Genomic DNA, 15313 nt, shown 5'->3' on the forward strand with positions numbered 1-15313 from the left:
ATCACGGATAAACTAAAACTGGCTGCGGAAAATCGTTCATTCCTCCGCTCGTGAAATCCCCTGCTACCAGTTACCCAGGTAGCACCAGCACAATGATTTTCAGTCCATCAGAAAGCCACCAACAGTCAGTCTCCTATTCTATGACAAAGGAAATTCCGAAGTCAAGGTGGCGGCACAAAAGCTTGCACTACGGGCGAAATGAATGGCCCGTCATCGCATTACCTCATAAGAACTTCCCATACATCACGGCCGTTGAAGTAAGTTAAGTGAGTCTACGAATTGTATCTCTAACTGCACGTTGTCGACGAATTTCAACAATCATTCCCTCTGTGTTAGTCACGTGATCCATCCGAATCGGCCAACAATGACCACCATGATCGATCCTCGGTCAGGGCTTGGAGCTGACCCTGTGCTTTTGTTATTCGGGCCTCAAGCATTGAAATTCGATGCCGAGTCTTTCAAAAAACTTTGTATTCGGGAGAGGCCCCATTATCAATGGGTTTTGGAGACAGTAACTGCGCTCTCCTCTGAATGGAACGATATCTCCAAGGCCAACCCCAGTTTGCAACATTACAATGGCATGGAAAAGCTAGAGCAATTGAAGGCATGGGTATCCAGAGGCGAAATCTCGAAACATCACTCTTCCTTTCCCTTGCCGAACATCCTTCTCTCCCCCTTGGTTGTCATCACGCAATTGATTCAATATTGGGACTTCCTAATCGTTGCTTTGCCAGACTTGAAGGATGCCGATGAGCTACTTACGTCAATCACGACAAATGCGGAAACGCTGGGCCTATGTACTGGCATGCTGAGCGCCTTTGCCGTGGCTTGCTCTTCGAGCATCAAGGAGCTCCAACAGTATGGCGCGGTGGCTGTGAGGCTGGCAATGCTTACAGGCGCCTTTGTAGATGCAAAAGAGGAATTAGTTGGACTTGGAGAGGCTGCAGTATCATTCTCGCTGTCTTTGAACCCCACGGATTCAGGCATTGCCTTGAAAGAAGCGTTGCGCCAATTTCCCGAAGTAATTGATCTCCAAGCTGCAGAATTTCTGCTATTTGAGCGATAAGCTGACAGATATGATAGGCCTATATTTCTCTTCTGACTGATGAGAAACGGATGACAATAACTACCTCGGAACAAACAGCTTCAAGTCTTATCCCGCAGTTAAAACTGGCTGGTATTCAAGCTACAAAACTGGTACTTCGCGGAAGATTTCATTGGGCAAAACACCAAGAAGATATTGAATCTCTCATTCAGAGCTGTACCCCGAAATTTCAGTTGCCTGATGCTTCAAAGATGGCACTTCCTAGCCGGTCCAATACCGGTGGGAAGTACCTTATGGCCGGCAAGCTCCATGAGATAGCGTTACGATCAATCCTTGTGGAACAGTCTCAATGGTATAAGACATTCAGCGTTGCTTATTCGTCTCACTTGCTCTCAAGTAATGCTTCCTGCATCTGTTTTGGAACAGAGAGCTGCGTACCTCCCACGATTGCGCGACAACTTGGCTCCCGGTTAATCCAAGTCGGAGGCATTGACTTATCGACCTCGCAGCTACCTGGAGAGCTTCTGGGTACGCACCGGACGAATGCTTTTGCAAATATACCAGACGAGCGGGTTGCGGTGGTTGGCATGGCATGTCAACTACCAGGTGCAGAAGATCTTGAAGAGTACTGGAAGATTTTGAGCAGTGGAAAATCTCAACATACAGAGATTCCACAAGAACGATTTAGCATGGAAACAGCCTGGAGGGAAGCCGATTCAGAACGTAAGTGGTTCGGCAACTTTGTCGAGAATTACAATACATTCGACCACAAATTTTTCAAGAAGAGCCCCCGCGAGATGGCATCCACAGATCCTCAACATCGCTTAATGTTGCAGATTGCCTACCAGACAGTCGAGCAATCTGGATACTTTGGAAGCCTTAATGCTGATAAGCATATTGGATGCTTTCTAGGAGTCGGCAATGTTGATTATGAAGCAAATGTCGCTTGCTATCCTGCCACTGCGTATTCCGCCACAGGCAATTTGAAGAGTTTTGTGGCAGGCAAAATCAGCCATTATTTCGGCTGGACTGGCCCAAGTTTGACAATTGATACAGCTTGCTCTTCATCTAGCGTATCAATTCACTATGCATGCCGCTCTATTCTTAGTGGCGAATGTAACTCTGCACTTGCGGGGGGTATCAACATTATCACAAGCCCCAATTGGTATCACAACCTATCTGGAGCATCTTTCTTAAGCCCCACCGGACAATGCAAGCCATTTGATGCCAAAGGCGATGGATATTGCAGAGGCGAAGGTGTCGGCGCTGTCTTGCTCAAGAAGCTTTCCTCTGCCGTTGCTGATGGCGACCAGGTGCTTGGGGTAATTTCCAGCACTGGAGTTTATCAGAATGGGAACGATACTGCAATCACAGTTCCCATTTCGGATTCGTTATCTGATCTTTTCTTACATGTTCTACATAAAGCCAAGCTTGAGCCTAAGGATATCTCAGTCGTCGAGGCTCATGGTACTGGGACGCCAGTTGGTGACCCGGCAGAATATAAGGGTATCCAAAGAGTCTTTGGTGGGCCTGACAGTTCTCACAAGGTCTCCTTGACTTCTGTAAAAGGCCTCATCGGTCATACTGAGTGTGCCTCCGGTGTCGCATCATTGCTCAAAGTAATCCTCATGGTTCAAGAAGGGTTTATCCCTCCACAAGCAAGTTTCACTTCAGTAAATCCCAATCTCGGCCTTACTCCAGATGACAAAATTGAGATCTCGGCACAACTCAAGCCATGGGAAGTTGAATTCCGAGCCGCTCTGATCAACAACTACGTAAGCCACACCGTCTCTTCTTGTTTTGTCAACCACTCACACGCATATACTTTTCCTGCTTTCTCTCGACGCAAGTGCGTTTCCATAGAGACAAAGTCCACTCGCTTCCTTCTCAAACATTATAAACCAGGGAATTCTAACTTAGCGTTGTCGTAGGGCGCTTCTGGCTCGAATGCCTCCATGGTCGTCACTCAAGCGCCCAAGCTTATATCTCAGATTCCTTCCAAGCTACCATCAAACAGAACTTACCCATTCTGGTTTTGTGGAAACGATGAGCATAGCCTTCGAGCATATATCACAAAGCTACTCGGTTTCTTGAGAAGTCAAGGCACGCCAGGGAAGGATTTGAGCACAAGCAACTTGTCTTTTCAGGTCTCTCGCCAATCCAATCGTTCACTTGACTGGGCTTTGATATTCAATTGCAACTCTTCCTCTGAATTACAGGATAAGCTTGCGGCTCACCTGAAAGGCGAGAAGAGCATCACGGCCATCCGGACGCCGTCCACCAGGCCGGTCATTCTCTGCTTCGGCGGTCAGGTTTCGACCTATGTTGGTTTAAATCAAGAGATCTATGACACTATTCCACTGCTGAGAAGATATTTGGACCAGTGCGACGCCATATTTATCTCTATGGACCTGGGCAGTATTTACCCTGATATCTTCCAAAAGTCACCTGTCCAAGACATCGTGAAGCTTCACAGTATCCTTTTCGCCCTCCAATATTCCACTGCAAAATGCTGGATAGACTGTGGAGTAAGTGAAATTAGCTTTCTTATTTTGGACCACTAATGTCAAACCCTCTCGCGGCGGGCAGAATAAGTGGCACAATGCACCACAATCTTCATTACATCCTGAATATTTAAGTCGCTTTGAATGTTGAATTTTTGGGAGTGTGCCACTTTCTCTATCCAAAAAAGCCCTCCAAATACATCTACTCTTACTGCACACTCTAGATGGTAGTGCTTTGTGGTGCCTTCCTAAAGAGCTAGATATTCACTAATTTTCTCATGAACAATTCCATACTCCCAAAATAGGCATTTACTAACTTCCCGGTGTTGTAGATCAAAGTAGCCGCGGCCATTGGCCACAGTTTTGGGGAGTTGACTGCTTTGTGTGTCTCGAACGCGCTACCCCTAAAGCATGCGATCGAAATGATTACCGGTAGAGCACACCTCATTCAACAAAAATGGACTGCCGAAAGAGGATGTATGATGGCTGTTGAGGCAGATGCTGCCAATGTAAATGCCTTGTTGGCTAAGTCTAAGAATGTCGCAATCGCTTGTTACAATGGCCCCAGGAGCTTTACCTTGGCCGGTACAGGGAAAGCCATTGATTCGCTCGAAGAAATGGCCAAATCCGACCCTACATTTTCTGGCGTTAAGCTGAAGAAGCTCAATGTTACCAACGCTTTCCATTGTCACCTTGTCGATCCTCTGATGGAAGATCTGGAAAAATTTGGCATGAAACTAGTGTTTAGAGAACCTGATTTTCCACTTGAAACAGCGACCGAATACGAGTTTACTGATAAACGTGATGAGAAATTTGTAGCTCGTCACCTGCGGAGTCCTGTCTTCTTTCATCATGCCGTTCAGAGAATAGCCAAAAAACATCCGGATGCCACTTGGCTGGAAGCTGGTTCCAACTCGACTGTAACAACCATGGCAAGTCGCGCTCTTGGATCATCAGGGGCAAGCTCGTCTCATTTTCAACCAATCAACATTACAAGCGACAACTCCTTCAATTTCCTCGCTGAAGCGACTTCGAGGCTATGGAAGGAAGGCCTACGTGTCCTTTTCTGGGCACATCATCCTGTCCAGGCATCCTCATACACACCGGTCATACTGCCTCCTTATCAATTTGAGAAATCAAAACACTGGATGGATCTGAAGAAAGCACCAAAACTGGAACCTCTGGTCGTAAAAACTCAGACGAAAGAGCTGCCAAAGGGTCTCACGACCTTTGTAGGATACCAAGATGAGGCGAACCACTCGGCTCTCTTTCAAGTCAACACCAAGACTGAAAGATTTGCTCGACTTGTTTCGGGCCACGTTATGGCTAGTGTAGCCGCTGTGTGCCCTGGCATATTCCAAATGGAACTAGCTTTGGATGCTTTGATGAGTCTTCGACCTGAGTTTGCAAATTTGAGCTTCCGGCCAGAGCTACAACGCATGCAGCACTACCATCCACTCGTGCCTGATGATTCAAAGCTTGTATGGATTGAAGCTATATCCCAGGACCCCCAACATCTCGTCTGGGACTGGAAAATTGTCGCCACCAAGAAGATAGGTTCTGCTTCGACGCAGCATACTTCGGGGGCATTTGCGTTTCGGCCGGCCAACGATACTCAACTCCAAGCCGAACTGGAAGGATATGAACGCTGGGTCAGCAGGAAGCGGTGTATACGTCTTCTGGAACGCCGTGATGCTGATGACGTCCTCCAAGGCCGTAATATCTACCGAGGATTCTCGCAAATCATCGACTACAAGGAACTTTACCGCCATGTGAACATCATTGTTGGCAAAGACGACGAATCAGCAGGCCGTGTTACCAAGACTCACATTGCAGAACCCTGGCTTGACTCCATCCTGACCGACTGTTTTTGCCAAGTTGCAGGTATTTTTGTGAATCTCATGACAGACAGATCTGATATGACCGAGGGAGGCATTTTTGTTTGCGATGGGATTGGCCGCTGGTTTCGCTCTCCCAAGATGGGCCCAGATACGCAACTGGACCATTGGGAAGTCTTTGCTCTGCATCATCCTGAATCAGAGAAAAAGTATATCAGCGATGTGTTCGTGTTCGACCCCCGCGATGGTTCCTTGGTCGAAGTGATATTGCGAATAAGCTACCAATGGGTCGCCGTGGACGGAATTCGCAAAGCGTTGTCGGCGCCTGCCCCATCTGGACATCACCTCCCCACAGTCACTCCCGCCCCATCCCAGACCTCTACACCCGCACCAACTTTGGCGCCGGCGTTGGTTAATGGATGGAAACCACAAGAGAAGAAGAAGAAGAAGGAGAAGAAAGTGGCCGTCAAGCAGCAAAGGCCAGACGTCATTGGCAAGACCCGTGAGATTATATGTAATCTTTCGGGATTGGAGCCTGACGAAGTCAAGGACAACTCTGATCTGATTGAGCTTGGAATCGATTCTCTTATGAGCATGGAACTCACGCGAGAGGTTAATGCTGCATTCCAATGTTTACTAGACACTGCGCAGCTTATGGATTTGACTGACTTTCAAAGTCTCGTCATATGCATCCAGACGATGCTGGGCCTTGATTCTCAAGAATTGGGCAACATATCAGAGGCGCACGATACGGCAAGTGGAGAGTCGGGAGAAGAGACTGCAACGAATGGGACAATGAATAGAAAGATTAATGGAGTGAACAGCGTTGTGAAAGGCTCCGCGCTCTCTGCATCGATAGTCTTGGATGCCTTCCAGAAAGCATCAAAAGCCACAGATGAATTCATCGTCAATGGACATTTGGGAACCTACTATAACGAGATCATGCCCAAATCGACCGAGCTCTGTGTTATCTATATCCTGGATGCCTTCGAAGTCCTTGGAGTGAATATACGGGCTACCGCACCAGGTCATAAGATCGAGCGTGTTCCATATCTCCCTAAACACCAGCAGCTTATGAACTTAATATATGATCTACTCTGTAAGGATGCTCGTTTGATTGATATCAATGGCTCTGAGATCATACGGACAGCTGTTGCGCCCCCAACCAAGTCGGCAGATGCGTTATTAGGAGAGTTGCTTCGCAACGCACCGGTTCATGCCGCCGAACACAAACTCACAAAATTGACGGGAGAAAGATTTGCTGATTGCATCACCGGCAAAGCCGATGGGCTTCAATTGATCTTCGGGACTCCCGAAGGACGAGAGATTGCAACTGATCTGTACGCCAAATCTCCAATTAACGGAATCTGGATCCAACAAGCCGAGTACTTCCTCGAAACTCTTGTGGCTGGGCTGCCGAAGGATGGAGAACCTCTTTGTATTCTAGAGATGGGGGCTGGAACTGGAGGAACAACAATTAAAATGGTCCAACTGTTAGCACGCTTGGGTATCCCTGTCAAATATACCATAACCGATCTTTCTTCATCCCTGGTTGTGGCAGCTCGCAAGAGATTCAAACAATACAAGTTCCTAGAATTTAAGGTCCTCGATATCGAAGCTGCACCCGATTCGAGTCTATTGCACAGCCAGCACATCGTACTTGCCACCAACTGTGTTCACGCGACTCGCAATTTGACAATATCGACGACGAACATACACAAGATTTTGCGACCAGACGGGTTTCTTCTGTTAATAGAGATGACGGAGCAAGTGCCTTGGGTCGATTTCATATTTGGTTTATTGGAGGGCTGGTGGTTATTTAATGATGGTCGGCAGCATGCTTTGCAACCCCCCACGTACTGGGAGAAGATATTGTCATCAGTTGGCTTTGGTCATATTGATTGGACTCGAGGGAACCGGCCTGAAGCGAATATTCAGCGCCTGATCATTGCTTTAGCCGATGGATCCAGGTATGATCCTGTGCCAAAGCCACATCCTCCAACTGCGCAGATGGTGTTAACAAAGAATACAGTTCGTCAAACGGCCATTGATGTATATGCCTACGAATATTCGAAAGAATTCTTCTTTGAGCCTCGAAACTTGATCTCGTATCCTGTTCATCCGTCCAACGAGAAGTATTGCGTCCTTGTCACTGGTACCACTGGAAGCTTAGGCTCTCATATCGTAGCGTACTTCGCACAGCTACCTGAAGTGGAGACAGTGGTTTGTCTCAATCGATTGAGCATGGTAGATGCCACTCTCCGCCAGCAGCAATCTTTTGCTCTGAGAGGCATCTCACTCGATAAAATTTCAATGTCCAAGTTGAGAGTTATTGAGACAGATACTGCTAAATCGATGCTGGGGTTGCCGAAGAGTACATTCCAATATCTTACAGATAATGTTACGCATATCGTCCACAATGCTTGGCCCATGAGCCTTACACGTACAGTCAGTGCTTATGAGTCCCAATTCAAGGTGATGCGGAATCTTATTGCACTATCGAGTGAAGCCACAAGTCAGCGTCCCGCACCTTTCAAACTCGGCTTCCAGTTCATCTCATCAATCGGTGTTATCGGATACTACCCTCTCTGGACCGGCAAAGTACTTGCTCCTGAAGAGTCTATGCCAGTTGACTCAGTTTTACCGGTAGGGTATGCTGACGCAAAATTGGTCTGCGAACGAATGCTAGACGAGACATTGCATCGCTACCCAGAACACTTCCGACCCATGGCTGTGCGGATTGCGCAGATTGCAGGCTCGACGATCAACGGATATTGGAATCCAGTGGAACACTTTGCATCTTTCTTGAAGTCTTCCCAAACGCTCAATATTCTTCCAGATTTGAAGGGTACTCTATCATGGTGTACTGTTCAAGATGTCGCTGCCACACTAGGCGAACTTCTCATTTCTAATACTCCGCCATACCCGATCTACCACATCGAAAATCCTTCGAGACAACCTTGGCCAGATATGATTATGGTGCTAGCCAATGAGCTTGGTATTCCCAGCAATAACATCGTCCCGTTCGATGAATGGTTGAGCCGAGTACGTCGTTTCCCTGGCTCTACCAACGACAACCCCGCAGGACAACTGGTTGAGTTCTTCGATAAACATTTCGTTCGAATGTCATGCGGTGGCCTAATATTAGATACGGTTAAGAGTCAGGAACATTCGAAGACCATCCGGAGCACAGGGCCTGTGAGCATAGATCTTGTTAGGAAGTACATTTTATCGTGGAAGAGTTCAGGGTTTTTGAGTTGATACGAATATTAGAATCTAGTAGCTACAGGTTGGTTATGTTGCATATATTATAAACACCAAGATTTGGAAGAACAATTGTGAGAGGGGGAAGTGAGAGCAATGATTTTTGAACAGCACTCTCTTTCCCTTCCTTTCAATGGCCCAATTGTGCAGGCATAGAACATAATTTTATCGAGTTAAAGATGTTGACTGGGATCTGGATGCAACTTTCACTTGATCAACTGTATAGACGGCATGAATCATTCCATTGCATAGCCACAGTCCGCTGCAAGTCTTTAGGGTGCGTTCGGTTCGTTTTTCTATTTATTTGGAGAAATTTGTAATGTTGTTAAATGGCAAGGGTATTCAGGCTAATATATTTGAGTAATATTTTGATAATTGAAATATATTGAAATATATTTGAATGATGTTAGAAAATAACAAGGGTAAATAATAATAAAGATTTGTTAAACACATTATTCATAAAGCTTCAAAAAGCTGCTTTACAATCAATATATAAGAATCTTGGAAGCATTTGTTATTTTAAAAATATTTGTTAAATAAATTATTAGGAATTATTTGATAACTTCAAATATTCAGTAAACGCATTTATTTGGATTTTATTTGTCAAATAATTCATTTCACAATTTCAAATATTCAAGTAAATTGATTATTTGAGTTTAGTAAGCAATATTTACTAAATAAATGAGATCTAATAATTGAAATAAGTCAAAATAAGTTGATCCGAACGCACCCTTAAAAGGTCCAGATATCGTAACACCTGCTTTGGGAAACATGGCGATAGGAGCTGGCTCGCTAGAGACTTGGATTTTCACTGCGACTTGAATAATCGAAGAGGGTTGCATGTTCAAGATGAGTTATTTAGATAATCTGGATAAATTGAATATTCACATCTGAAATTCAAGTGTGCTATAGTGTCATTTTGGGATAGAAAGTAACAAAAACCAGTTTTTTAATAAAGATTACTAGTTCTGTAATATAAATTGTTCATTTTAGATATAGATTGTTAATTTCAATTATAAGAGTTGAGGCGGCCCCGGCTTATCGTACACCACCTTATATCGTGACACAATTCCTGCAAAAGAGTCGTTTTCTTATATAAACTAATCTATTTATTAAATAAAAGAGTGATTCAAAAACTGGATATATAAAAGGAAATTATATATAGTATCTTAAAAATACAAAATGTTTTTTTTAAATTATATTTTCAATAAAGTTGTGGGTTTTCAAAGTTGAAATTTTTCAAAAATTATCACATGTAACGCTTTTCCCATGCAAAAAAATCGAAAATTTTAGAAATCTTTACTTTGAAACCCTACAACTCTTTTTAAAAAAAGTATTAAAAATAATCTATTCTTTTTTTCAAATAATTTCAACCATTATTCACCATCTCTATCAATTTGAATAATTCAATTCATATATTTATTAAAATTTCATATAGTTAAAAAGTTGAATAAATGAAGGGTTTTGCTGTATTTCGCTTAGTGTGCGATAAGCCGGGGCCTCAACTCTTACAATCGTATAATCGCATAATCGCACTAATGATTTTTTTAGAAATTTAAAGAGAATTATTAATGTGATTATTATATAATTGGAATCATTAATTTATATTAAAATATTAGTAATTTGTATTGAAAAATTAGCAATTTATACTAGAAAATAGCAATCTTTATTTAAAAGCTGGTTTTTATTACTTTTTGTCCCAAAAGGACGCTATATGTGTACCTTTTTCTGTGCACAGCGACGCGGTTTTAACTCAGGGGGTTAAGCAAGGCTCGTGATGAAAATGAGGGGCGCTGGTGCGGGGTAAACAGAACTTGTCTGGGACAGCGGAAACCTTTGTGAGATTCCTGCAGAATATGCAACCTCGAAATGAATAAAAATTAAGGAGCAATGGACGATCAGAGAGTTATAACAGCAAATAAAGGAGTCTGCTCGGACGAGAAGTGGGTTGAAAGTTGCGAATTTTTTGTCACCTGAAGAGCACCAGTATCGAATGGGAGGTAGGAGGATCAAAATAATATATTAACATAATTCAGTATAGAATAGAATTTAAACAATTCGGTTGAACGGTATCCATTGCCCCACATGGAGGAAATTATTGCCTCTAAGCTAAGAAGGAAGTCACAACTTACGATGAGTATAAGTGGTATGAGCAGAAAGATAAGAAGGCTTGGGATTTTGATACATTCATAGTGGGTTGAATCAAATTTCAGACAATTGAAGTTGAATTCTGTATTTTGTCTGGCCAAAGAGAGCTCTTGCCGGTGAGCCATTTAGCGATTCTTGCCCTCGGCTTGATCAAAGTCTCTCCACATAGTCTCAATCAATTCATGTCTCTTGATAGCATAATCGAAGTCCGGATACCAGTCCTTCTTCCGATAAGCCTCGTACAGACGGGCGATATTCTGCGCAGGTAATGGCAGCTTGCTCCATTGGTCCTCATCCGGTGCAATCTCTCTCGCCTTACCGCTGGCATCATACAGCTCCAACTTTGTATCAGGGCTTCCTACATTCAACGCCATTGATGAGGAGGTTAATCTCAGCCAGCCATACTCGCCTTGAATCCTCCAATCCAAGATAGGTAGGCCTGGAATTCCATCGCCGCCGGTGAAAATAATCGCTACTACAGCTTGCGACGGTAGCACCGTACCGTGAATGAGGAGATGGTCTGGGACTGTATTTCGTACAGCCTTTTCCAGTACTTGATTCCCATTTCTAGGATCTACGATATCCTTGAAGGGCCTTCGTATCGCGCAGGCACCTTTGAACGTCGTGAAGTCACCAAGAGCTGGGGAAATAAAATATTCAAAAATCAGCCTTCTCCTGTCTTTTCTTTTCTCTTCATTTCTGTGCAGACTGCGCAGGGCTCGGATGGCGCGAGTATGGCTTACCGGCTATTATATACTCTAACGCATGGGCACCATGTATGCTCATCAAATTTCCACCAGTCTCTCGATCCAAAAAGAAGGAGGTAGGCTTTGGCTCAGTTGCGCCTCCGTGTCCCAGCGACCCAACAACACTGCTCGAGAGAAGTCTCCCGATTGTTCCGCTGTCAATGATTTGTTTAATTTTCCGAATGACAGGTGAAAAGGAGGCTTGGAGACCGACAATTGCCTTTGCATTGTGAAGCGCGACTAGTGCGCACATTTCTTTTGCCACATGTATACTCCTCTCCAGTGGCCATTCTACATAGACCGCCTTGCCCGCTACAATGCTTGGCTTTACCGTCTGAAAGTGTTTATCCACTCTCACACAGCAGACAATGAGGTCAATTTCGTCATCATTTGCGAAAGCTGTTCAGGTTCCTCAAGAACAAATCAGCAAGCATGTTGCTTTTTTTCGCAGAGAAATAGGCCAGTTAAGGGGGAGAGAGGCTACTGTACCATTCGGATCACCGTATGCCTTTGTATTGACAGCTAATTCATGTCTCTGAATTGCTGCCCTGGCCGACTCTACGGAGCTGTTCAATAATGCGCGGATTTGATACTCAGCAGTCGATCTGAAGTATTGGAGATGGGCAATCTCAGCCCACGAGATACCGTCCCTTTTTTCCCTAGGCTGACCGGAGAGCCCGATCAATCCTACTCGAATCGGTGCCATGGTGTTCTGTTTCTTTTTTGCGACGCAGTCTGAAGGCGAACTTCTAGCAGGTGAGGAACTGAGATACGTCGGTTAGTGCTTACAGAGCCTGATGGGCAAGTCGCCGCCTCGGGGTTATGCTGGCGATTTGGTTGGCGGGAGCCTCTGACTACTCCCACGACATGTTCTTTGCATTACTACCAGTAATGAGAGTTTACCCTTCTAGCCTCTGTATTCCGCGGGAAACGGATAAAGTTCAAACACTCAAGAGATTCAGATAACGGAAAAATGGTTTCCTAACGATCGTAAACGTTTACCCGTTCCAGGGTATTCTTCAGTGGGGTGGTGGGGTCACAGCCCAATGCACAGTCCAGTGATCTTCTCCAATAGGAAAAGGTTCCTGGGCCACATACCCAAGGAGTCTGCCAAGGACTCGCGACTGTACACTACCGTTGGAGAGGCACCTACAGTTTTCGGAAAGTCACGGGCCGACTATATGAATATGATGTAGAACCAGCTATAACGAATGTAGAATCTATGTTAGTGCATGAACAGCATTATTTCCGAAGAACTGTCAGTGTCCCGTGTATTACGCATCACTAACAACTGTCGCGCAGGGGTGGCACGAATGAAGTCTTAAAAACTTGGAAGGCAGGTTCAGCAAAAATCATCTTGTGAATCTTCTGCAGCTTCATATTCCTTTGGATTTCTGGCATCATGCGGAATCTTATTACTTTCTGCTTGCTTCTTCTGTCATGCTGGTCGTCAGCCAATTTGACCCCATATGATATTCAAAGAGCAAAAAGATTGAGCTCTGGTCGATTGAAGGGGCGCGCTGCTCCCGAGGCATCTTTACACGATCAACAAGAATTGATATCCCGAGGAACAAGATCACCGTATTACACAAATAAAACTTCCTGTCAGTGAAGCACCATTAACCTTCTGATTCTTTGGGGGACGTACAAAAAGATGGTTGAGTTACTGACGTGAGGGCAAACTTGCCCACGCCAAATAGCTTTTTGGGTAGATGGAACTGCAATTCCAGATGTTGATTTTGACATTGGGGAGTCGTACGCCGGTCTACTTCCAATATCTTCGGAACCAGATGAAAGCCGTAAATTCTACTTTTGGTTCTTTCCTTCTGAAAATCCGGCAGCGACAGACGAGATTTTGATCTGGCTGAACGGTGGACCTGGTTGCAGTTCCCTCGAAGGTCTCCTTCAGGAGAACGGGCCATTCCAATGGCAGTATGGCACTTACAAACCAGTGCCAAACCCTTGGACTTGGGTCAACCTGACCAATGTTGTGTGGATAGACCAGCCCATCGGAACCGGATTCTCACAAGGAGAGAACAACATCACAACTGAAGCAGAGATGGCAAGCCAATTTCTCGGCTTCTATAGAAACTTCGCCCAGACATTCGATTTGACCGGAAAAAATATATTCATAGCAGGTGAATCGTATTCTGGACAGTATGTCCCACACATTGCGAGCGCCATGCTCGACCAGAACGATACTGAAACCTTCAATCTCAATTCGACCATGATACTCGACCCATTGATCAACAGCCCTGTCGTCTTGACTGAAGTCTTTGCCGCCAACTTCCTAAATGACTGGCAGTCAACATTTTCCTTGAACAAGACCACGGTGGCCCAGGTGCAGAATATGAGCATCGAGTGTGGATACCAGTCTTACATAGAGGATAATCTTCTCTTCCCGCCAAAAGGGCCACTTCCACCTATTCCAGATGCCAGCGGTACGGACCCAAACTGTGCTGTTTGGGAAACTATTGCAGATGCAGTAGCCATTGTCAATCCAGTAAGCAATGATTTAAGATTTTCTGTTGGAAAAGTGAAGTGGAAATAGGGGGCAAGGAAGAAGAGAAAAGCTGCTAACATTGTGTAGTGCTGGGACATCTATCACATCACAAATACCTGTCCCCAGCTCTGGGACGTTCTAGGCTGGCCAGGGACTTCAAGTTACCTTCCTCCAGGCGGCGGTTCGCTGTATTTCGATCGGGCTGATGTCAAAACGGCTATCCGTATGTCTCCTTCCTATTCATCTTCACCAGCCGAGTATCTTCTGCACAATTGGCTCAGTAGCTGATGTTTTGGCCAGATGCTCCAATGAATACAACCTGGACCGAATGCACAGACGCAGTAATCTACAACACAGAGACTGGATGGTCAACAGACTCTCAAAATAATCTCTATGCTCCTTTTACCGTCTTGCCTGGTGTAATTGAGCGAAGCCAACGCACTATCATCGGTCATGGTAATATGGATTTTCTCCTACTCAGTCAAGCATCGTTATTGACGATTCAAAACATGACTTGGGCTGGCCAGCAAGGTTTTCAATCGCCTGTTGACCAAGACTTCATGGTTCCAGCCCAGATGGCTTACCAAGACACAACGCTTGCCGGCAGCGGGGTGATGGGCTCGACTAAAACAGAGAGGGGGCTCACGTTTGTTGAAGTGAGCCTTAGTGGACACATGGTGAGTTATGTCGCATATCCTAAAGATCTACCGAGTCATCACTAATTCTCAACTCCCTTTAACTCGTGAGCTAATTTCCTTTTCCTAGGTCCCTCAATATCAACCAGCCGCCGCCTTTCGATTGGTAGAATTCCTTCTTGGAAGGGTTTCGAGCATCTCAGAATCAGAGCCTTTTACTAACAGCTCTGATGGCTTGGTGGCACAGCAGGACGCCCCCGACCCTTCAGACTAAGAGCGGGGTTATTTTTACCGCTCTACGAATTGCGGAGTTACACGAAATCAATTTACTTTGAGAGATTTTGGGGGGATTTTAAATAGAATCGGTTCTAAAACAATGAGTAAATAACATCGTTGCTTGTTCCAAACATCTAAGAATGAGTGTTCAGTGAAGCTTTTACGGCCAACAGTGTAGAGTTCTTAGTCGACTACTCTTGACAGGCTCAGCCAAAGTCAGCGGTGTGAGTTTCCGTGAGCCAATTGGGCCATTCACAAGCTGTTACGACGTGGGAAATACAGATTAGAAGGATACGAGTTGAGAAACTTTAGAGGCAGTGGTAGAAAATTGATAATTGGAGAGAGTTTGATGGA

General features: G+C 44.9%; 3 protein-coding genes across 3 annotated transcripts; 2 read left to right on the forward strand and 1 right to left on the reverse strand.

Annotated features, from left to right (window-relative positions):
- The first annotated feature begins 331 nt into the window (after nucleotides 1-331).
- Bcpks17 lies at nucleotides 332-9086 on the forward strand. The gene is made up of 4 exons (XM_024691789.1): nucleotides 332-1021; nucleotides 1084-2820; nucleotides 2977-3573; nucleotides 3882-9086. The coding sequence occupies exons 1-4, from the start codon at nucleotides 365-367 to the stop codon at nucleotides 8646-8648; spliced, it is 7758 nt and encodes a 2585-aa protein (XP_024547562.1). The 5' UTR covers nucleotides 332-364; the 3' UTR covers nucleotides 8649-9086.
- A 1559-nt stretch (nucleotides 9087-10645) lies between these two features.
- Bcgal80 lies at nucleotides 10646-12512 on the reverse strand. The gene is made up of 3 exons (XM_001559238.2): nucleotides 12035-12512; nucleotides 11543-11944; nucleotides 10646-11439 (listed from the first exon to the last, which is right to left on the reverse strand). The coding sequence occupies exons 1-3, from the start codon at nucleotides 12249-12251 to the stop codon at nucleotides 10925-10927; spliced, it is 1134 nt and encodes a 377-aa protein (XP_001559288.1). The 5' UTR covers nucleotides 12252-12512; the 3' UTR covers nucleotides 10646-10924.
- Nucleotides 12513-12754: 242 nt separating this feature from the next.
- BCIN_03g02030 (hypothetical protein) lies at nucleotides 12755-15301 on the forward strand. Its single transcript, XM_024691790.1, has 5 exons — nucleotides 12755-13149; nucleotides 13246-14048; nucleotides 14136-14271; nucleotides 14349-14725; nucleotides 14814-15301. The coding sequence occupies exons 1-5, from the start codon at nucleotides 12948-12950 to the stop codon at nucleotides 14955-14957; spliced, it is 1662 nt and encodes a 553-aa protein (XP_024547563.1). The 5' UTR covers nucleotides 12755-12947; the 3' UTR covers nucleotides 14958-15301.
- The last annotated feature ends 12 nt before the right edge of the window (nucleotides 15302-15313 follow it).

The sequence above is a fragment of the Botrytis cinerea genome, chromosome 3 (assembly GCF_000143535.2).
Source record: "Botrytis cinerea B05.10 chromosome 3, complete sequence".
In the NCBI taxonomy this organism is placed as follows: Eukaryota; Fungi; Ascomycota; class Leotiomycetes; order Helotiales; family Sclerotiniaceae; genus Botrytis; species Botrytis cinerea.

Bases quoted from the DNA above. Each gene is read 5' to 3' on its own strand.
- Bcpks17 (XM_024691789.1), top strand. From the start codon at position 365: ATGACCACCATGATCGATCCTCGGTCAGGGCTTGGAGCTGACCCTGTG. The intron at 1,022-1,083 runs GTAATTGATCTC...CAGATATGATAG, and splicing joins CGTTGCGCCAATTTCCCGAA to GCCTATATTTCTCTTCTGAC. The intron at 2,821-2,976 runs GTAAGCCACACC...GCGTTGTCGTAG, and splicing joins CCGCTCTGATCAACAACTAC to GGCGCTTCTGGCTCGAATGC.
- Bcgal80 (XM_001559238.2), bottom strand. From the start codon at position 12,251: ATGGCACCGATTCGAGTAGGATTGATCGGGCTCTCCGGTCAGCCTAGG. The intron at 11,945-12,034 runs GTACAGTAGCCT...GAACCTGAACAG, and splicing joins GGCATACGGTGATCCGAATG to CTTTCGCAAATGATGACGAA. The intron at 11,440-11,542 runs GTAAGCCATACT...TTATTTCCCCAG, and splicing joins GTTAGAGTATATAATAGCCG to CTCTTGGTGACTTCACGACG.
- BCIN_03g02030 (XM_024691790.1), top strand. From the start codon at position 12,948: ATGCGGAATCTTATTACTTTCTGCTTGCTTCTTCTGTCATGCTGGTCG. The intron at 14,049-14,135 runs GTAAGCAATGAT...AACATTGTGTAG, and splicing joins CAGTAGCCATTGTCAATCCA to TGCTGGGACATCTATCACAT. The intron at 14,272-14,348 runs GTATGTCTCCTT...TGTTTTGGCCAG, and splicing joins TGATGTCAAAACGGCTATCC to ATGCTCCAATGAATACAACC.